Genomic DNA, 22308 nt, shown 5'->3' with positions numbered 1-22308 from the left:
ATCTGAATTTAATTCCTGCCTCTGATACTCATTACCTACTTTTATTATGAGCAAGTCACTTCCCCTAATCTGCAAAATTGAAATAATACCTTTAGAATTTATCTCATAGAGTTATATTGAGGTTTAATTGAGATTTTAAAAAATTGGTAATCTTAAAGTGATATAAAATATGAATTATTATTATTTCTTTTCATCTTTATTCTTCCAGAGTCATTTTTTATTTCTGCCTCTTGGGCTTTCCTAGATGTGACAGCCAAAGTTGTTTTGATGGGGAGCAAAATTGATTTTGTCATTAATATCTTAAAATAAACAGATTTAATATATTAACTCTCTCTAGAGTGGTTCATTGCATTTTAAAGCAGGATTGGCAAAAAAAAAGGAATCTTAAAGGATCTATCTCTAATGATAAAGTTTCAGACACTGTGGCACCTGGATTAAAGAGTTATTTGGAGGACAGTAAGTTCTCACATTGCCTTTGACATCATACCATTCACCTCCCCTGCTCCTGGGGTTAGCAGCTGATTCAGGCAGTCTGCCCCCATCATTTCATACTGAAAGTGACCACAGAGAAAGGTGGTAGAGTAGAAGCAGTACTAGAGATGAGTTGTCACATTTTTCTCTAAACACTTTAAAATAATGCTTCAAATTGAATTCTGGAGCAGCAGAGCCAACAAAAGATCAGGATGAGACTTTTTTTCAGGATAAGACAAATGAGGGGGTTGGAAGGAGAGGTATCTGTGATACTTGGGGCAGGAAGGAGGTGGAGAGGAGGATGGGAGGGCTGGTCCAGAGCCCACAGGACAGCTGTGGACCTTGGAGGCATTAGTGACAGCAATATGAGTAGGGGAAGCTTCGGGGACTGTCAAGTCTGAGATGATAAGAGGATCAGACAACTGGTCAAGAAAAAAAGATTAAAGTGAACCCATTGTGAATTTTTCTACTTAAAAAAAAAAAAAACATTTAACCAGTTCTATTTTTAAAATTATTTTCTCAGTATTTTTGTGACTCTTTTGCCAAGATGTTGACTCTCTTTTCTTAATTTTCTTGCATCATTTTCATTTCTTTTTCCAATTATTCCTCTACCTCTTTTATTTGAATTTTAAAATCTTTTTTTTTTTTTGAGGTCTTCCAGGAATTCTACATGGGCTTGTGCCCAATTCATTTTTTTTTTAACTTTGGGTTTTTACTGGTAGTTGTTTTGAAACCATTGTCTTCTGAGTTTTTGCCTTGATTTTTTTTTGGTCACCATAGTATCTTTTTATGGTCAGGTTCTGTCTGCTCAATTTTTCTATTTCTTGAACTTTAACTTTATATTAAAGTTAGGCTCTGATCCCAGGCTGGAGCTGGTACTGTCCTGAGTTTCAGATTCTTTCATTTGTCTGTTTTCAGAATAAGGTCTTTAAGTCTGTAAGATTTTAGTGTCTCCATTGTGGTATGATCCAAGGAGAGATGTGATCTTTCTTTAGCTTTTTTGGTCTTTGATCTTGTTTTTACACAGGAAAGGACTTGGCTTCCCTTTACCTGAAAGTGCTAGCGTTCCTTTTGGCTCTGAAATTGTGACTAGAACCTCCGCTTCTCTGTGGCTTCATGCATTAGTGCTCCTTTCTGCCTTAGAAATAAGACCTTAGGGGCAGCTAGTTGCTGCAGTGGGTAGAGTAGCAGCCCTGAAGTCAGGAGGACCTGACTTAAAATCTGGCCTCAGACACTTAACATGTCCTGGCTGTGTGACCCTGGGCAAGTCACTTAACCCCAGTTACGTCAGCAAAAAAAATAAAAGAAAAGAAAAATAAAATAAAAAAAGAAATAAAAGGAAAAAAAAAAGAAGACTTAACTGAATGTGGATCACAATATAGTATTTTCACCTTTTTTGCTATTTACTTGCTTATATTTTCTCATTTCCCCCCATTTTGATCTGATTTTTCTTGTACAGCATGATAAACGTGGAAATATGTTTAGAAGAACTGCACATGTTTACCTATATTGGATTACTTGCTGTTTAGGGGAGGGGGGAAGGGAAGGAGAAAAATTTGGAACACAAGGTTTTACAATGCTGAAAATTATCTTTGCATGTATTTCAAAAAAAAAGCTATTATTATTATTACATTATATATTAATATTAATGTATAATTAATTAATATTAATATAACTGGTATATAATACATTGATATTATTATTATTAACAAAATGAAACCCCACTCCATTGTGAGTGACCAAATGCACTCTTCTTGGTCCTGGACCTGTAATCAGGACCCCTGCTCCCCTGTAGCCAGAAGCACTAGTGGTCCTCTTGGTTCTGGTACTGTAACCAGGTCTTCTGCTCTTCTCATGTGGTCACAAATATTAGTCCTCTTTGCCCTGAAATTGTAACCCAGAACTGCAAATTGTCAAAACGAAGTCCTGCAGCCAGTGCCAGCAAAGGGTCACCTTTCTGGTCAGCTGTCTGCCCCCCACTTACCATCTCTAGGCTTTGAGCTCTTGAAGTTGCTGGCTCCAAGATCTGCTGTTGGTGTTTCTGCAGCTTATTCATGGGTGACTTCTCACTTCCGTGTCACAGACCTCTCTTGCCAATTTCCTAACCTTTTGTTGGCTCTGCCATTCAAAAATTCAATTTGAGACCTTATGTTAAAGTTTTTTGGAGTAGAATTTGGGGAGTTGCTGCCTACATTCTGCCATCTTGGCTCAGTCTCTGTGATATATGATTGGTATGGAATACTGTTATACTCCAAAAAATTACAAGTGGGAGGGCTTCAGAAAAACCTAGGAAGAATTATATGAATTTATACAAAGTAAAGTGAACAGAGTCAGAAGAACAATGTACTCAGTTAACAGTAATATTGTAAGGATGAACAATTATGAAAGACTAAGCTATTCTTAGCAAGACAAAATCCAAGACAATTCTGAAGGACTCATGGTGGAAAATGCTATTCATTTCCAGAGCCAGAATGAAGCATACTTTTTTCACTTAATTTTCTTTGCTTGTTTTTTTTTTTTGTTTTTTTGTTTTTTTGTTTTTTTTTTTTTTGCTACTTGATCAGTATGAAAATATATTTTGCATGGCTTCACATGTATAGTTGATATACTGCTTGTTTTCTCAATGGGAGAGAACTAAAGGGAAGGAGAGGATTTGGCACTCAAAATTTTCAAAAAATGACTGTAAAAAATAAACAAATGAAAAAAATAAACAAACAAAGTGACCATTGACTAAAGGACTATTGGGGTAAGTATAAGTATCTTGATCTAGACAAAATTGTGAATTAAATGATATTTATCTAAGAATTCTCACCTCTCCATTTAAAATCCCCCTTCTACTTTTTCCCTACTTCATGATCTCCAAGGAATCCTTCTTGCCTTCTTTCAGTGCACAGTGGCTACAAGTCATACATTGGTTGTTGAAGATGTTACTCTTCCTCCCATTCCCATTTGATTTTCTCCCCAGATAAGACTTTATGTTCTAGAAATTCCCATCTTTCTCTTCCAGAAAAACTTCACTGTCCTGTTTTAATCCATAGTCACAGAACTTTGCTTGATGATTGACTAACTAATCTTATAAACTAATTTATATATTTGTTTATGGTTACAAAGGACTTAACTTATTGAATTACCTTCATTTTATGGATGAGGAACCTGAGTTTCAAAAAGATTATTTTTCTTATTCAAAATTGAGTGCTCATTTGGAACTATGCTCAAAAAGTTATCAAACTGTGCATACCCTTTGATCCAGCAGTGTTACTACTGGGCTTATATCCCAAAGAGATTATAGAGAAGGGAAAGGGACCTGTATATGCAAAAATGTTTGTGGCAGCCCTGTTTGTAGTGGCTAGAAACTGGAAACTGAGTGGATGCCCATCAGTTGGAGAATGGCTGAATAAATTGTGGTATATGAATATTATGGAATATTATTGTTCTGTAAGAAATGACCAATAGGATGATTTCAGAAAGGCCTGGAGAGACTTACATGAACTGATGCTGAGTGAAATGAGCAGGACCAGGAGATCATTATATACTTCAACAACAATACTATATGATGACCAGTTCTGATAGACCTGGCCATCCTCAGCAAGGAGATCAACCAAATCATTTCCAATGGAGCAGTAATGAACTGAACCAGCTACGCCCAGAGAAAGAACTCTGGGAGATGACTAAAAACCATTACATTGAACTCCCAATCCCTAAATTTTTGCCCGCCTGCATTTTTGATTTCCTTCATAGGCTAATTGTACAATATTTCAGAGTCTGATTCTTTTTGTACAGCAAAATAACGGTTTGGTCATGTATACTTATTGTGTATCTAATTTGTATTTTAATATATTTAACATCTACTGGTCATCCTGCCATTGGGAGAGGGGGTGGGGGGTAGGAGGGGAAAGATTGGAACAAGAGGTTTGGCAATTGTCAGTGCTATAAAGTTACCCATGCATATAACCTGTAAATAAAAGGCTATTAAATAAAAACAAAAAAACAAAAAACAAAATCGAGTGCTCTTTTTATTGTGCCTATTAGCTAATATGTTTAATATGTTATTATATTAAGTGAATTTTTTTCTTGGTCAATGACTTTGCTGACTGTGACCTATCTATAATTTAAGCTACTACTAGCATGTGAATTTCTACTTATAGAAGTAAAAATAAATTAGTGTAAATTAGATTTATTATTTTTAAATAAGCAATTGCAACTTCAATTCGGGGGCATCTCCTTCCTTAATCTAAATGTAATATGTTGTAATACTATCTTCCTACATGTTAAGGACCAATATTTTCATTAATAGCTTCTGACATTTTAATAAAAATTGAACAGTTCTTTCCCCATTTGTAATTTCTTGCAAAAGCCCCATTCTAATGTAATGATGGAAAAACTGAGGCAAGATAGAGATTAGAGAATATTTAATATTTTATTTGAAAGGGAGACATTTACTGGGACCAAATGGATCCATGGTTTGGTCCCAGGCCTGAATGAGATTATTGTCTCCAAGAATCCAGCAAATAATGTGAGTTCTCAATGACCTATATATACATGACTCAGACACAGGGAGTACACCAAGGCAGGGGTGGAGTCTGACAGGATGGGGGGAAGACACCGAAAATGGGGATAACATAATGGGGGGAGGTACCCCAGAGATGGGGGGAAGCATCTTGATAAGATGGTATCTGACATTCTGAGAGATTGGGATGGGAAGAGGCATTATGATATTCTAAAACATAAGCTCTTTCATCCTTATCAAGTATTCTGATAAAGAGGGAGGGGAGGTTTTGCAGGATTGAGCAGAATAATTTAGGGAAACTGAGTCAGGATAATTAGGGAAAGAGTCAGGATGATAAAAGAACACTGTGACACAACACTATAACAATGATACCTTTGGGAAAAAAAAACCCTATCTGGTACTCTTATCATCTTAGGATTCAACTAAGTTATGCTGTTTTTTTTTTTAATAAATCATACTGGAATATCTAAGTTATTTATTGGGCTCTTCTTTCATTTTTTATTGGTGCAATAGTAATTCTTACCATATTTATTTGGGGAGCATTTGTTGCTAAATGTTGGTGAAAGAATGGGGAAGAATGATCAACTCTCCAGTTTGCAGTATCTCAGCAATCTAGTGAGAATAGTTTTGTTGTATTATTGTTGATCCAAAAATCATACTATTTAGCAGATATCTGCTTTGTCTACATGCAGTGCAAGCATCAGTAGGAGGTTGAGAAGACTTTGATTTGTTGAGAGGAATGGTCAAATTGGTAGAGTTTTGGGAACTGAAAGGGAACTTTCATTGTGATTCTATGAGTAAAGACTTCCCAAGATGTCGACAAGATTCTTCTTTTTGCCCAAGGGCAATATAGTACCTAGTGAGATAATTGAAAAGTGACACTTCATCTGAGCAAAGTTATTTTGAGAAAGAAAATCATTAAATTAGAAGACCTCTCTAAATGTATGATATGTCAGGATATTGACAAGCTTTGTGAAGGAAACATTTTTGTAAAAAGTTTTCTATACATAGTCAGAAAAAATTTATTCAAACAGAAAAATATGCATTTGTTTCCAATGCTGTGCTTTCTCCCTCCTACTCACCTTGATACCCTCCTACTATTGCTCCCTGTCATTAGGTTTAAAGAATTCAAGCATATACTTTGCAAACGCCCTCAGAATTCTTTCACCATGAATACAAAGGAACAGACTCAATTTCTTTGAAATTTGAATTTCATTAAACATTCTACTTAAATTGCTTTCATTTAACCTACAGACCTCTTTGAGATTTGGGAAGGAAGGCACACTGGGCATATGAATCAAGCTTATTTTTATGATTCAATTCAGAACCTGGAGCAGGAATAAGCCAAAGAGATAGCCTGCTAATAAATAAAAAATAAGTTGATGATTAAGGGATCCTTTTGATCTTTATATATTTTAAAACACTGTTTTATAAGTGTGTGTATTCAATAAGTGCCTGAATTCATTACTTCCAGAAAATGGCATTAACAAACAAGAAGCATGTATTTAGTCTTTTTTGACGAACTAGTGCTACTAATTTGATGGCTATAATGTAGTGGTCCACACAAATGCTCTTTCCCAGTTTATCAAAAGAATAAACCAATAAATTTACCAATATAGAGAAATCAAATTAACAGAACTTCATAGAATCTCTAGTATCCTATTTTCAGAGTTCAAGGAAGAGGAGACTAGTAATGGTCACCAGAGTCAAATGTGAGTTGGTATTTTTAAAAGTGTTCCAAAAGTCTTATTAAAACTCCCCAGTCAAATTGTTCTCTAGCCTAAAGTTTCCTAAACTGTGATTTGCAACTTTGTATGGGGGGGTTACTGAATGTGGGGGTCACAAAATTATGATTTATTATCAGTAAATGTTATATACCTATTTTATATACCTATATACCCAGGGTTGTGTAAAAATTTCTACAGTGAAAAGGGGACATAAGTGGAAAGAGTTTAAGAAGTTCTGCTCCAGTCTATGCATACCACAAATACATTTATATTATACACATTCATATATACTACACAAAAATATTTTATAAATGTTAATTAGTGACATAAATGAGTTATTCTTAATGATGTTTCTTTGTGTTATGTTCAGTGACTGCTAAAGAATTGTAGTTAGGAAGGTATATAGCACAATAGTTATTCCTTTATGTGGAAGAAAAAAATAACTTTATTATTGGAATGTGCTGTTTAATGGAATTATTACCACCCAAATTTCCTCTCCCCCACCCCACCTCATTCTGTTAGACTATATATATATATAATATATAATTATATATAATATATATAATATATATATAATTATACATAACATATATAATATATATTATATATTATAATATATATTATAATATATTATATTCTATATTATATATATGTATGTATATATAATTTTCCCCCCCTTTGGTTTGTCTTCTCATTTTATTTGATCTCCAATTTTGTGTACCTTCCTGGTGATCAGGATTCACCTTGGACTCTCAAGAATCCCAGGGTGAAAAATTTCCTTATTATTATCTTTGGAGGGAGATTCAGGATAATCTTATATAAGGTACTTTACCTAAAAGGAAAGTATATGCCATAGTGTCCATAACTCAGGCATTGATCCAGTGGAAATATACTGGATTTTTGGAATCAGAGGGCCAGATTCAACTCTTGGATCTACCATTTACTAACTCTAAGATACTTTGGCAAATTACTTAAAATTCTATGGACCTCTATTTCTTCTACTATAAAACTACCACATATCCTCTCTCTTCTTTCTTATCACTAGGCTCAGTCTCTTAGATGTTGAGCTAGAAACCGTGTCCCCTTTAATCTGTAAAATAATTGCTCTGAAATTATGCCCCTTTGATTTGGGGTCTCTCAGACTCCAGAGAGTCTAGGAGAAGGCATAAAAATTTCCATATATTCCTTTTCTAAGGAAAATCACACACACACACACACACACACACACACACACACACAATTGCAGGAAATTTCAAATTCTGAGAAAAAGTCTTCAAAGTGATTTTCTTTCTGATATTGTGTGGCTTGAAACTCCAAGATAAGTAGCTAGGCCTGGGGGCATTGGCTCTTTTCAAGTGGAAACTTTAGCATCAGACTTCTATAAAGGACATTTCTAAACTCTATATCTTTGCAGAAGTCTGAAGTAGGATTATGCTTTGCCAAGGGACGTCTCCTTTTAGCACAGCTGCCAACCAGGACTCTTGCCCGCTGGGAAGACATTCTCTTCTCAGTACTGACCTCTATTTCCCTAACAGGACTTTGCCACTCAGAAGTCTGCCTTCCTAGCAAAGCTGGCTTCTCAGTGCCAATAATCTTCCCTTTTGCCATCCAAACTTTTAGGGTTCGTGAATTCTTTTCACATTGGACCTGTGCCTCCAACCAAAGAAGGGATTTCCACAACTCTCTGCACTGCCACGAGAACAGCATCACAGCCTTTTCCATAATTGAAAGTCTTGATGCAATTTGAGGGAAGCCAAGAAGTCATCATTATTCAAACATATTTCCACTGAAATCCTACCAATAGGGACTTCAGAGATACAGACTCTTTCTCCTCTCATTCTCTCTTGCTGAGGCATTTGGGGTTAAGTGACTTGCCCAGGGTCACACAGCCAGGAAGTGTTAAGTGTCTGAGGCCAGATTTAAATTCAGTTCCTCCTGACTTCAGGACTGGTGCTCTACCCACTGTACCAACTAGCTGCCCCCTCTTATCTCTTAAAAATCAAAATATTCCTGGGATATCGATAGTCCCCAAGTCTCTTTTTTATTTTGTTTTAGACTTTCTTGTATAGATTATACCTTCTTTGGGTCCTTCCCCCTATTATCTGGCAATTCTAACTTGCCTTTTTCTGAAAACTGCAATTGCTGTAATCCTCTCCATGCTAGAACTCCCTTATCCCATATTCCTAGGACAGGTTACCTCATTGACCAATTTTTAGGATCCCTCTTCCGGGGACACAATCAGAGATGAAAAGTCATTATAACACACCTGAATAAAAACTCTATTTCTCATGTAATAAATCTTTCACTTATATACTCAAACTCTTTGGACTCAGGAATTTCCATCCTTAAATAGAGAATTGAAAAGAGCTTGGAGACATTAAGTCAAAGGCAGTCCCCTTGCAAGACCATTCTCCACTCTTTTCCTTCTCTTATTGTATCCTAACAACAATCACTACACTCAAAATCCCTGTGATCTCCCCAGGTGTATTCTTTGTACTTCTCCAGTTATCTGGTGTCAGACTATCTGTTTTCCCATTTGTAAATCAAAGTGCACTTGTCATAAAGGCTTGTTGCTTTTAGTGTCCTAAGCCAGTCTGATTTAAAAGTCTTCTAGGTTCCAATTTAGGTAGAATGGGTTGTGACAGACAGTACATTCTGACAACTATTCACACTTTATTGCAAATTAATTTAGCCGGCAACCCTTCAAAAAACAATTAGCAGAACATTGGCTATTTATTTTCTTCCTAACAGATGTGGAAAGAAAAAGGGGGAAGGAAAATAAGCAATTTACTAATGTAGAATTGTAAACTAGGCCCTATACTCTTTGTTGAATTGAATTGAATTGGGAGCACTGAGATGAAATAAAAGCATATATCTGGGGAGTCAGATCCAATCAATCAAGGGAGGAATTACAAAGTCCTTGAATTTTTATACAGGATAAGTTCTGTCATGACATTCAAACCTTATACTGACGTTCATCATTGCCCCAAGTATATGTAGCTTAGGCAATACCAAAGGATCAATTAAACATTCAAATCAAATGATTTTAAATGATCATGTTTTTTATTAGAAGAGAGAAATCATAATGGGAATCAAAAGAAAATGAATACAGAGGACAGAGGACCAGGGCACTGTGAACAACTCTGAAGAGAACTCTTGCTGTCCAACCTTGTGACCCTTCCATTCTCACCCAAAGTCTGGGTGTGACTGCTTGTCACTTCTGTTTGGGAGAGGCTTGGGACCTTCTGAAGAGAAGGGCCTGACCTTGAACTAGTGTGGCAAAAAGTCCTCTGCTTGGAGATTGAGAGATGGAAGTAGAAAGTTCCTCAGTCTCCACAAGGTGTCTCTGTCCATAATCTTGGGCAGATTGTTCAGGACAAAATCTGGATTTATTAAATGAAGATACAAAAACCCAAAGCTCAGCATCCTCGTGAAGAACAGGATTATCAAGAAGACAAACTGGGCAATCCTGAAAAAAGAGTGGGGCAGGTTATCATCAACCAAAGTTTCAGAGATTTATCATAGCAGATAATTAAAAGCCAGCCTGGGAGGTAGTAACATTCAAGTCCTGTCTGTGACATATTAACTGTGTTACTTAACCTCAAAATGGCCCAGGCTACATTCTCTGAGACTGTAAATTATTGATAAGGTGATGATTTTCATTGGAGTACAACAATGATATTCAAAGTGGGGTCTGGGGAACCTCCAGGAGTGGTCTCTGAAATTTTTGGAGAGAGTTGGCAAGGTTAAGCAGCTTTCATAATAAAAATAAGAAAGTTTTGATTTTTAAATATTATGAATATCAATGGACATAACCCTTTTAAACAAAAGCTTGTTTTCAATAATTTTCAAGCGTGCCAAGGGGTCCTGAGACCAAAAAGCTTGAGAACTAGTGGTGTAGGATGTTTTCAAATTATGATTTACAAAGGTTGATACAGTGTTATATCATGGCACTGTTAAAAATGTAACTGTAAGGTAACCTTATACACCAAGAATTGGTCCAAGTTGACCCTAAGTTTCCACTAGGCAAAATTTATAGCTAAGTCACTTAAATGAATCCTTTACTTAAAGGACTAGGACTGTGCAGGATTAAACAAGAACCATAATCTTATCCTGTCTATCTTGTTTTGCAGCTTCTAGCAAAGACATGTATCACATCTTCCACTCTGGCATTAACTGTGGGCATGGTGGGCCAAGAATTCTGGGGGTTGGAAAATGCTTTGTGACTAATGGATTGTTATGTCTATGCCAAATATTCCTCCTGGTCTTCTGTATAAAAGCATCCCATATCTGAGGTATCCCTTACCCCAGGCTAATGTATTTTGGGCTAGTTAAATCAAGCCTTTTCCAGTTACCTGAACCAAAAATGTCTTTGCAATTTTTTGAATAAGTTCTCTTCCTGTGAAAGCAATAGATACAAAATGAGAAGATGGTCTTAGAATTATTTTTCTTTCTTTTTACTTCCCTTCCTTCCTCCCTCCCTCCCTCCCTCTCTCCCTCCCTCCCTCCTTCACTTCCTTCCTTCACTTCCTTCCTTCCTTCCTTCCTTCCTTCCTTCCTTCCTTCCTTCCTTCCTTCCTTCCTTCCTTCTTTCCTTCCTTCCTTCTTCCTTCCTTCCTTCTTTCCTTCCTTCCTTCCTTCTTCCTTCTCTCCCTCCCTTTTTCCTTTCTTTTCCTTCCCTTCCTTCCCTTTGTTCCATCCTTTTCTTTTTTCCCTCCATCCTTTCTTCCATCCCTTCTTTCTTTTCTCCATTACTTATGCCTAGTGCTTAGAAATTAGAACTATGACCAACAGACAGTAAACATTTAAGAAAAGGTTGTTCATTGACTGGACTAGTTGCTGCAGAACACAGTAAAAGAAGAGACGACTTGGAGTCACCTAGAGATTGCGTGTCTAGTTACTTCAGGGAACGAGTAAAAATGAGTAGAAGTAGACAACGCTAGTACTTCTGCTAGAGAACTTTCAACCCTGGAGAGTAGGGACTACTACTGGTATAAATCAGGTGAGCACTAGAAGAGAATAAAGTGCAAGTGAGTCCCTGAGCCTTAGGCAGAGAGCTTGGTTGAAGCTGGTACCATCAACTGTAGTTGTAGGACCTATTTCCTTTTTTAAATTTGGTTGGGAAAAGGTTCAGGGTAGAGGTGAGTTTGAGGTGTTATGAATGTCTTTGTTGGCCTAGAAATAAGGATTGACAGTCTCCAAGAATCAGAGGAATCATGAAGGGAGGTGCATTTCAACTGGAGCCTAAACTACCTATTTGTGCTAAATTTACATCCTAGAAAATAATTGTACAACTTTAAACTCCCACTTCTGGAATTCATTCCCTCCTCATTTCAACTTTCCAACATCTTGAAGTTCCTTTTAAGTTCTCTATTAATGTTCATTCTTTTATCTTTTAAATTACCTTGCATTTTTATCTCTATGCATGGAGTTTCATATTCTTTCAAGTAGAGTATAGGTTCCCCTCTGTGCAGAGATTTCTTTGCTTGCCTGTTTTTTGTCTTTGGCACTTAATAAATGTTTGTTGAATTTAGTTGTTTAAGAAGTCATCTAGAGTTTTGTACTATTTGCTCATAAATAGGTTCAAATAACCTCTATTTTATATTGCTTTCTTTTTACGCACTAAGAAAGTGTAGATGAACAAAGGGGATGGAGCAGAGAAGCATAAAACTAGGACAAAGGGACACTTACCAGAATCAAATCAGATTTACTGTATATGCTCTGGGCTTTTTTTCTAGAAGGAAAAACAAAAACAAATATTATGTTCAGAGATGTCTAAAGAACTTTCAAGTATTTACATTGACACAAGTCACTGCTGTAAAAATGGTTTCTAGTGGTCAAATTTATTAATCTAATCAGATTATTAATAGCTATGCCAAAGACTGACTGAAGTATGAGTTCAAGAAAATGTAAATAATAATAAATTTCATTGGCATAGAAAAATCCCAGATGAGGAAACTCCCTTTACCACCAATGTAGGTTAGCACCTTATAATGCTAGAGGGTTCCTCAGAACTATTAAAAGGCTAAACAACTTATTAAGGGTCCTTCACAGCCAGTTAGAGACAAAATTTTTACATAGGTCTACCTGGGTTCAAGGTCAACACTATTTATTTACTAAGTCGTGCAATGTAATAAGAAATACAACAAATATTTTTAAGTACTTTAAAGTTTGCAAAATGCTTTACAAATATGATACTTTTTTTTTTTTTTTTACAAGGCAGTATTTCTACATGGGAAGAGGTTAATGGGTTGTGATAAATACAAAAAAAAAAAAAAAAGAAGACTATCAATGAAATGTTAGAAATTATACAAAGGAGAGAAGAGGGAAGTTCAGAAGGGGCCACAGATAAAAAGGCAGTTTTATTATATTAAATTTAAAGTAGATAATTTAATTCAGAAAGACTAGCCAAGTTTTTAGGAAAAATAACAGTTCAGTTTCAAATACTATCTTCTTTTTGCTTTTTTCAATATTTTAATGTTTGTGTTTATGTTGACTAAATTCATAATAAAAAATTTTAAAATAGAAAATGTAAATATAGGCCTATCAGAAATAGTCCATGCAATTTCCATATTTTAATCATAATAATAATTGCTAACATATATAACACTTCAAGATTTATAAAATATATATAATATTTTATTTGATTTCATCTATTTCATAGATATGGAGGAAATCAGTAAAGTCCAATATCCCTCATCATCTCACTTCTGAGGAAAATAAGATCCAGGGGATTTAAATGACTTAATTGTCACAGAGGTTAAATACATTAAAGGTAGGATTCAAACCCAGGTTGTCTGACTCCAGAGCTCTGTGTTCTTTCTACTATACCATTACTTATCATGAGTATCATGTATTCAGTTTCATGGAGCTCCTTCTTTTTCTCTTAATCCTTTCCTCAACGTAGAAAATATAGAGTCCCCTCCGGTGATCAACATCATACCTTAAAGATGTAGTAGAAAAATAGTGCACTGGAAATTCAGTTTTGTTCAGCAAATACTAAGTGCCTCCTGTGAATAGGGGCTCAGTTTAACATTAAGATTCTTTGATGTATGAACTTTCATAGGTTTTTATGCATTTGACTCAAAACTAAGAAGGCCCAACTAATTGACAAAACTCACATTTCTGTCTCAAGGAGCAGCATCTCCCTATCATTCTCCATCAGCCTCAGGATTTCTTGGTATTTCTGTTCATGGAAATTAAAAATACATATATATGTATATACATATATACATATATATGTATGTATACAAGAAAATTTCAGTTATTTAATTATAATGAAAATGAGCAAATCAAACAATCCTAAGCTCTTTTTTGATTCCTTTCCCCAAAAGTTAAGCTTTGCAGAAAGCTGAAATAGGTATGTACTTATTATATACAGATTAGGTAAGAGAATAAAGGAGAATATTGGTGAGAAGAAGAGTGTATTTTAAAAGATTTTCACATAGTGAGACCAATGGGACACCAAAGATTTCACTATTAAACCAAGAATTGTTATAAGAGAAATGGGGCTTTATTTAATTCTGCAGCCGTGTGAAATTTGACTAACTATTGGGGAAGTTCATAGAATGAATGAATGAATTAATATGAGAATTAAAATCTAATATTTATTCTGTGGATAGAAACAAATATTTTTAATGATTAAGCAGCCTCCACTTGAAAATCTCTATCCAGTAAAAGGGAACTCTCTACTTTCCAAGGCAGTCAGGTCTGTTTTCAACAACTCCAATTGCTAGGGAGTTTTAAAAGTGAAAATTTGCAATAACTTCTACCTGTCATTCCTATAGCTTTCATTTCCTCTAAGTCTTCTCTTTTTCAAGATAAATACCCCTTAGTACTTTCAAATGAACTTCCTATTAAAGGGTCTCTTATCTCATTATCCTGGCCACCCTTCTGTGAATCTATTCCAATTAGTCAGTATCTTTCATAAATATAGTGCCAAAAAAAGAACATCATCTGGTCTGTCTGGCCTGATCAGGGTCAGAGGCATTATCATTTCTCCAGTTCTAGCCTTTTTACCTTTCTGTGATTTTTTTGGTTGCTGTGTCTTAATATCGACTTATAATGAGTTTTCAAAGTTTATCAAAATCCCCAGATTTAATACCTTTATGTAGTAAGCCTGGTCTTTACAGAGTTGGTCCACAGATTGGCATTCAGATATTACCTAGAAAACCAGAATGTTTTTTAAACAAACTAAACTCAATGAGTTAGTTCAGAAATAAGAATGACATGCAAATGTTATGCAAAACGACCATTATGATTTTCTCACAGTTTTCCATCATAGTTAATTACAGAGTTTAAAAAGCTCTATTTTACCTCAGATGAGATTATTTTATTCTTCATGACCCATTCTAAGCAAACTAAGCAATAGTAAAAGGAACAATACTTTAATAAGAAAATAAGTGAAAACCTTAGCCACTGTGTGTGTCCAGTGCCAATGGATACTGTAATGGTGTATTGCAATATTTATTCCTGGTTTCAAAGAGAAGAAAAGCCAGAGTATTTGATCCAGCATCCTTCTTTCTTCATCTTAAGCATTAGATTCAGAAAAACCAAAAAGTACTATTAAGTATTGATTTGTTTTCCTTCAAGCCTGTTATTTCTTCACAGTGGGGAAAATTCCCAGTGTGAAAACTCCTTCCACTAATTCTTTGTAACTTACAGTCTAATAAGAGTTATATGAGGGCACAAAGAGGTTAAAAGGACACACAGCTAATATTTGTCAAGAGGCAGAAACTAAACCCATATCTTCCTGTTTTAAGTCTGGACCAAGTCATTCTGACTTTCATTTCTTCATTTATTTAGTAGGTAATAAACAATTTCATGTATTTATAGAGTATTTCAAAATTTATAAATGCACTTTCCTCATTCCAAGGGATTGGTATTTTCTTTCTTTCTAGTATGGAGATTAATATTATTTTCTCTTGATAGCCAAGGAAGCTGAGTCTCAGATTCATTAAATGATTTACTCATGGTCTTACGTAGTAAGCATAGGAGCTAGAACCTTTAATTCAGTTCTGATTGCAATTCCAGTCCTCTTTCTACCTAGAGGTGGTAGTTACTATTAGTAGCAATTCCAACTGCTCCTAAGAATTTAAAGAGATAAAGACGACATAGTCTCTGTCCTTTAGACATTTCCAATTATATAGTACACACTGGTCAGAGCTTCTCCATGCATCAGTCCAGGTCTTTCCTGTGGGCTTGGCTCTGAGCAGTTTTGGGATCCCAAGCCAGATAGTCAAGAGAAAGAGGGTGGTGTGAAAGTATATTAAGGTCATTGACACTACCTTAGCCAGTTCCTTTTCCTGTTCTGTACAGAAGTCTGTGGCTTTTTGTAATCTCACCTATGAAAGAAGAAAAAAAATAATCACAGAGCATTGGTGATATGCAGCAAGAAGAAAAATGAACAGTTGTGAAAATCTCTTATTTTCACCTCAGAGACTCTAAAAGCATGTTTTATTCTTCTCAATACCCAATATCCTATTTTTCAAATTCCACAGAGCAACTATTACATGCCCTCTAAAATCCCATAGATTTGAAAAGTGAATAGTATTCTTTGCTTTTTAAAGGAAGAGATAAAGTAAATCAAAACAGTTGGACCTGATGAGTTACTTTTTCACAATGCCATCCTAATAAAGGGGAACAATTAAATTGTCCTATTTCTTATAAACCTAAAAAAGTCTTCTTAGCATAGGCTTATAAGCTATGGGTTATACTAGAATTTACTCTGAATGACTGTAGTTGGTTATACATCCTTTGCGTTTATATGTCATAATGTCATAAGTTTAGAGCTAGAAAGGACCTAAGAAGTCATTTAGTTTTTACAATTTATAGTCACAGGAAAAAATACTCTTAAAATTATTATTGATTAGGAAAATGCAAATTAAAATAATCTTGAGATATCATTTTATATCTACCAGACTGACTAAAGTGATTGAAAAAGAAAGCAACAAATGCTGAAGGAGAATGTGAAAAAATTGGGACATTAATTCATTGTTGATAGAATTGTGAATTGGTCCAACCATTTTGGACCACAATTTGGAATTATGCCCAAAGAGTTATTAAACTGTTTATACCACTACCAGCAACACCACTACTAGGTCTATTTTCAAAGATGATTATGGGTAAAGGAAAGGAAACTATATGTTCTAAAATGTTTCTAGAAGCTCTCTTTATGGTAGCAAAGAATTGGAAATTACAGGAATGCCCATCAACTGGGGAATGATTAAACAAGATGTGCTATATAATTGTGATAAAATACTACTGTGCTATAAGAAATGATCTTAGAAAGACATGGAAAGACTTGCATGAAATAATAAAGAGTGACATGATCAGAACCAAGAAAATATTGCACACAGTTAACAGCAATATTATTTTTAATCTTCTTATTTAATAGATGAGGAAATTGAGGCTATAATTAATGTCTCCTTCATTAGAAGGGAAGGGACCCCATCATCTTTTACCTTGATAACTTCCTACAGCAGACATTTAGTGTTGTTGAATGATTAATCGATTGTGAGGACTTTAAGAAGATTTATGTCTGCTCTTTTGGACATCATTGTGGAAAGAACTAACTAGTGAAATATTGAGTGTGTACTTTTGAAGCCCATGGAGATGTGGGAGCATGGATATCCGTTTCAGATGAAATGTCTCTAAATGAGGGTAGAAATTAACTACAACCCCAATAGTTAGCCATAAGAGCATTGAAAACAACATGACCTTAAGGAACCCAGAGAAGTTGTCATTTGGAGAATGTAGAAACACAAAAACATTTATCAGAGAATTTTTTGTTGTTTGCAGTCACCTTTGATTCCTCCAACATCTGTTTTAGATTTTCTTTTTCAACTTCTTTCAAATTCTCTGGTGTTTTCCTGGAAAGCTGAAATTTCAATCCAGAAATATAGTCAGACATGAACTATAATCATGCAAGCATAAAGTTCAGAAAATGAATAATATTTTTTTTTAAATTTGAAGTTAGGGAAATGGGTTTCTATAGTTGATAATGCTTAGTTATTTTGGGGTCCCTAATAGGAGACCCAGTAGAAGATAGCTCCTTCCTAACAAAAACATCTAGCTCTGTGTAACTATTTGAAACAATTTACTTATCAATTCTTGTTCTTGCTAGAATTTTATCCTAAGCTTTGGTTGAAACCAGTCTTGTGCTTTACTATATGTAACTGTACTATGCTGTACATAACTTTTACCATAATACCTATATTTCCTAGAGACCACAACCTGAACCTTTGAAGCCCAAGCCACAAAGAGTTCATAAACGCTTATACAACTTATACAGTTGATATCTACATAAGTCTAAGATTTGCAAAGCACTTAAGAGATATGTTATTTGACCCAAAGTACTCTACATGTGCTATCCTGTTCTAAGTAGCTTGAGTCATGGGTTACAGGTTACATCAAAGGGAGGGAGAAAAAGAGATTAGAATTATCTCTTGGAAAGAGGGGAAAGGGATTAGTCATTCATGGGGAGATGGGGAAACCAAACAAAACTAGTAGTCCAGTTGCCTTATGCCACAAAACTCCTATGAATTGTTAAGCCCAACACAGAAGAATGCTGAAATATATCAGGAAACATGTCTCTTCATTTAGAAATTTTCTTTAGGGAATCTTCCTTTTTTCCCTTTAGTCCTTCCTAATACAATCATAGGAAAATATTGAGTTCATTTTATATTCACTGATAATATGCCTTAGATTGGGCATAGATTCTAAAAATTATCTGTCATATATTCTAAATATACAAATAAAGAGTGAATATTAGGGTTTGGGAAATAGACATGTCATCAAAATATGATTCCATTCTGAATGGGATAATCCTTCTCAGTACTCATCTCTGTCTACTTATGGATATTTACATGGGGGACCTTTGGGAAACTTAAGAGGAGACTTACCTTCACCCGCAGCTCATTCACATTCTTAGTCAGAATCTCATTACTCCTTTCCTGCAGAAATAAAGAAACAAAAAGCATGGCAGCTCATATCTTCCCATCTGCTCTTGGTTTCCTTTCCTGCCAAATTTTTTGTCAGATGACAAAACTGTGCTCTGACCCCACATAACATGAGAGAAGATCTGGGAACAGAGCCCAGGCATTAGGATTTCTAGTGCCAACAACAACAACAACAACAATAACAATAACTGATTTTTATATAATTCTTTAATCTTATAGGACTCAAAGTGTCCTTTTACATTTCTTATCTCATTAATGCCAAGAACTCCATTTCCAGATCTCTCTTTCCCTGCTCCCTCCATGCCTGAAGACAATTGTAATTTCATTTCTGTTAATTTGCTCTAGAATCTATGAAATCAGGAAAAATTCCACAGAGAGGGGAAGAATAGTATAGTAATAAACTAAATCCATTAGACTCCTTTCTTACCAGTTTTGCGGTTTCCAATTCCAGGTTTTTCAGTTCTTCCTCCCTCTCATATGCTGTGAGGTTAAATTCATCTCTTTCCCCAGCTAGGCCTATCGACTTGGTGATCTCTTTTTCTAGACTGAATAACAAAATATCACACAACTAAGTACTAATCTTCAAGATTAAGCTGAAATTATAGAGCTCCATCCTGGGGAAAGCATGGGTCAGACCTAAAGACGCTTTGGTAATAACAAAATATGAACCTCAAATTAGAGATAGACCAATGAAATCTGAGTTTCTGAGGAATGAGAACAATAAAAAGGTATTTAATTCCCCAAATTCAACATTCTTATATTCTCTGAATATAGATGAATGGCTACTATGAGTGTGTGTGGGGGGAGGTGTTTTAAAATCTCTTAGGTCCTCTCAGAATTCTCTGAATTTTGAGTCTTCAGTTATTTAAAGAAAGAAATTAGAGTAAGAGCTATTAAGAGAATTTATATGAAAAATGATCACTGATACAGAGAAATGTCCTTTCTCTTCCTTCTATTTATCCTTCCTATCTCCCCAGATGCTTTGTCCCTAGGAACAGCCTCCTCTAGAGACCACCTTCCCCTACCCAAACCAAACTCTAACCTTTGAATCTGTAGTTCTTTCTCTCGGATTTGCACAAGAAGAGCCTGGTTTGCCTCATCTAGGTTCAGCATATCCCTTTCAAGATCCAAGTTCAGGTTTTCAAGATTCTTTTTTGCCTGCTCCAATCTCAGAATTTCCTTAGTTTGAGAACTAACAGGATATATCATTATTACAATCCAAGTTAATTCAATTAAAAGAAAGGAAAAATACTTCTTAAGTGTCTACTATGTGTGAAATATGTTTTAAAAGCAACAACATATATTAGATTTTGCTATTCCGATATGAAGAATATAGTTCTAGAAAGAATCCCCTGCTTATGTTACATACACTAATATTATCCCAGATTCTCCATTTTGCCTGTATTTTCACTTTATATGATAGGTTCTAAAATGTTATGTGCAAACTGGATTTTTATTAGTTAAAACTATAACAAATAGGAAATCTTATAAAAAATTAAAGGAAATGTAGATATTTAAAATGATTCTTATTTTTAAAAAATTAAATAAAGGGACCTTGAAGAGAATCCATCTATTTTATAAGTTCATATTTTTGTACATTGTAGTTAATTTAAAAAAAAATCAGGTCTCACTTATCAAGGTGGGCAGGAAGGAGATTTCCAGAAATTCTTCCTATAAACTCTTCTAACTTGTTCTGACCCAGTCAGTAAAAAAAAAAATGGCTTTTTCCCTCTGTAGACTTATAGAAAGAGCTATCACAGACCTTCCTCTACCACTGGTTTGATAAAAAAGTAAGAACTGAAAGTCGAGGTTTTCCTGCCTACAAATTCTTTGTCCAGTCTTGTGTGGAATAAAAATTTTGATAAGCTTAAAGTTCCTTCCCAGAGAGGCTTCAAAATAATTTCAAAATTCCCTCATTGAATGTTTCCTTACTGAACTCTCTTTATTGCTTTCAGTACTTACAAATCATCCAGTGCGCCTTGAATAATTTCTTCCATGATAGCTTTTTTCTGGAGAGAGAGAGAGACAGAAAGAAACAGAGAGAGAGAGAGAGAGAGACAGAGAGAGACAGAGACAGACACACACACACACACACACACACAGAGAGAGAGAGAGAGAGAGAGAGAGAGAGAGAGAGAGAGAGAGAGAAATACAAACATTACTAAAGGATAGGGGACAAAACTTGGTTATTTAGTTCCATGTTCTCCACCCAGGCTAAAACCCAGGCCTAATGATTTCTGGTCCACACTCTATCTTTACCCCTTTCATGCCTCACTTTGTTTAAGAGTAACTAATCCTTGGAAAAACTTAAGTATCTGTCCCATAGTAGACCTATCTAGAATCTTCTTAGTAATATAAAACCCTATAGAATGTTACAAAAGATAATGAAGGAGGTGGAAGTTGTTTAAAAACAAAACAAAAAACATTGGATGCCTAATTTATTTCCTATTTAACCTGCCTTCTTTAAGGCCCTGGAGAGATAGAAATGGAAATGGTGAGCATGGCTGCCTGGAGGAAATCAACACTGTGCTTGTTGTTACCTGAATTGATATTCCCATGTCTCTGTTGTCCTGGGTAACCTCAGTCATACATCATGGCTTATACATTTAAGCCAGATATCATCAGTCCTAACTTTAGAGATATCTTTCCACTTATTTCCATTGGTCATTGCCCCTTTCTTCCTTTCTGTTCCTTCCTTCATCCTCCTTCCCCTTTCATTCTGTCCTTCTGCCTTTTTTCTCCTTTTCTTTTTCTTCTTTCTTTCCTTTTCTTTTACTTTCTTCCATGTTCTCTGTCTCTCTGTCTCTGTCTCTCTCTGTCTTTCTCTCTCTCTTTCTCTTTACCCTGTCCACTTAAAGCTTCCACTTGGAGCTTAGAAAAATCTTACAGCTTTCTAAACTACCCCCATACTTTTCACAGGTTTTCAGCCATCTGAAACCTTTAGACCATGTAGAAACCTTCAGAGAGCCTTTGAGAAATGTTTAAAATTTTCAGAGTCCCTCTGAAAATCTCAGAGACTTTAGAGCTTTAAGAAACTTTTAGAGCCTTAAGAAACTGGATAGAGTTTATAGAAGTCTTTAGAGCCTAAGAAACTCATGAGAACCCAGAGGCCTGTGGAGCCTCTAGCAGCCAAAGTAGGCTTTAGAATCCCCATAGTCCTTGAATGGTTCACAATCTTTGAGAGGAGTAACTCTATAGAGATTGTTTGGCTCTCCCAGGGGCAAAGGGACAATCAGGCACACAAGATAGGGTGGGGCAACATGTCATAGAGGCAAAAGCTCAGGCTTATCACTGTAGGAAGAGTAGGGAGTAGAGTACACAGCCTGAAGATAAAGGTACACAGGGTAACAGATGCTGAATCTCTGCTGTAACAAATGGTCAGTTAGACAGGTCTGACTTCTTAGTTGTTCTGAATTCAGGTGAACAGACTGCCATACCTAAGTACAAATCATGAGGTTCTGTGGTCATTTAAGGAACCCAAGAGTTCTGTGTGGTGGCGATAGGGAAGTTGGGGAATGACTGGGAATGCTTGGGATTAGGCAGCTAGTTCAAGAGGTTTCTTATAGCAGTGTCTGTGATTTAATAAGCATCTAGTAAATGATTATTGAAATGTACTAAAGAAAGTAAGTTCTTTTCTAGAGCA

General features: G+C 35.5%; 1 protein-coding gene across 4 annotated transcripts; it reads right to left on the bottom strand.

Moving 5' to 3' along the window:
- Positions 1-9752: 9752 nt before the first annotated feature.
- Positions 9753-21401, bottom strand: LOC100917463 (transmembrane and coiled-coil domain-containing protein 5B-like). Of its 4 annotated transcripts, none has more exons than XM_023500142.2 (12): positions 21206-21401; positions 20628-20674; positions 19708-19857; positions 19093-19210; positions 18609-18659; positions 17510-17584; positions 15993-16049; positions 14810-14869; positions 13827-13891; positions 12397-12439; positions 11061-11104; positions 9753-10088 (listed from the first exon to the last, which is right to left on the bottom strand). In XM_023500142.2, exons 1-12 carry the CDS (start codon positions 21251-21253, stop codon positions 9920-9922), a joined length of 927 nt encoding a protein of 308 aa, XP_023355910.2. In that variant the 5' UTR covers positions 21254-21401; the 3' UTR covers positions 9753-9919. The 4 variants fall into 4 exon arrangements, with proteins under 4 accessions (XP_023355910.2, XP_023355906.2, XP_031807889.1 ...); XM_023500138.2 differs by having other exon boundaries at positions 9753-10174; positions 21206-21399; XM_031952029.1 differs by lacking the exon at positions 21206-21401 and adding an exon at positions 21124-21191 and having other exon boundaries at positions 9753-10174; positions 20628-20675.
- Positions 21402-22308: the final 907 nt, after the last annotated feature.

Source organism: Sarcophilus harrisii, chromosome 2 (assembly GCF_902635505.1).
Source record: "Sarcophilus harrisii chromosome 2, mSarHar1.11, whole genome shotgun sequence".
NCBI lineage: Eukaryota > Metazoa > Chordata > Mammalia > Dasyuromorphia > Dasyuridae > Sarcophilus > Sarcophilus harrisii.
Note: the sequence above shows the minus strand (reverse complement) of the source record. Positions and strands in the feature narration are given on the sequence as shown.

Bases quoted from the DNA above. Each gene is read 5' to 3' on its own strand.
- LOC100917463 (XM_023500138.2), bottom strand. From the start codon at position 21,253: ATGACTGAGGTTACCCAGGACAACAGAGACATGGGAATATCAATTCAG. The intron at 19,858-20,627 runs GTAAGTACTGAA...ATATCCTGTTAG, and splicing joins CAAGGCGCACTGGATGATTT to TTCTCAAACTAAGGAAATTC. The intron at 16,050-17,509 runs GTGACTGCAAAC...CTTCTTTCATAG, and splicing joins AGATGTTGGAGGAATCAAAG to GTGAGATTACAAAAAGCCAC.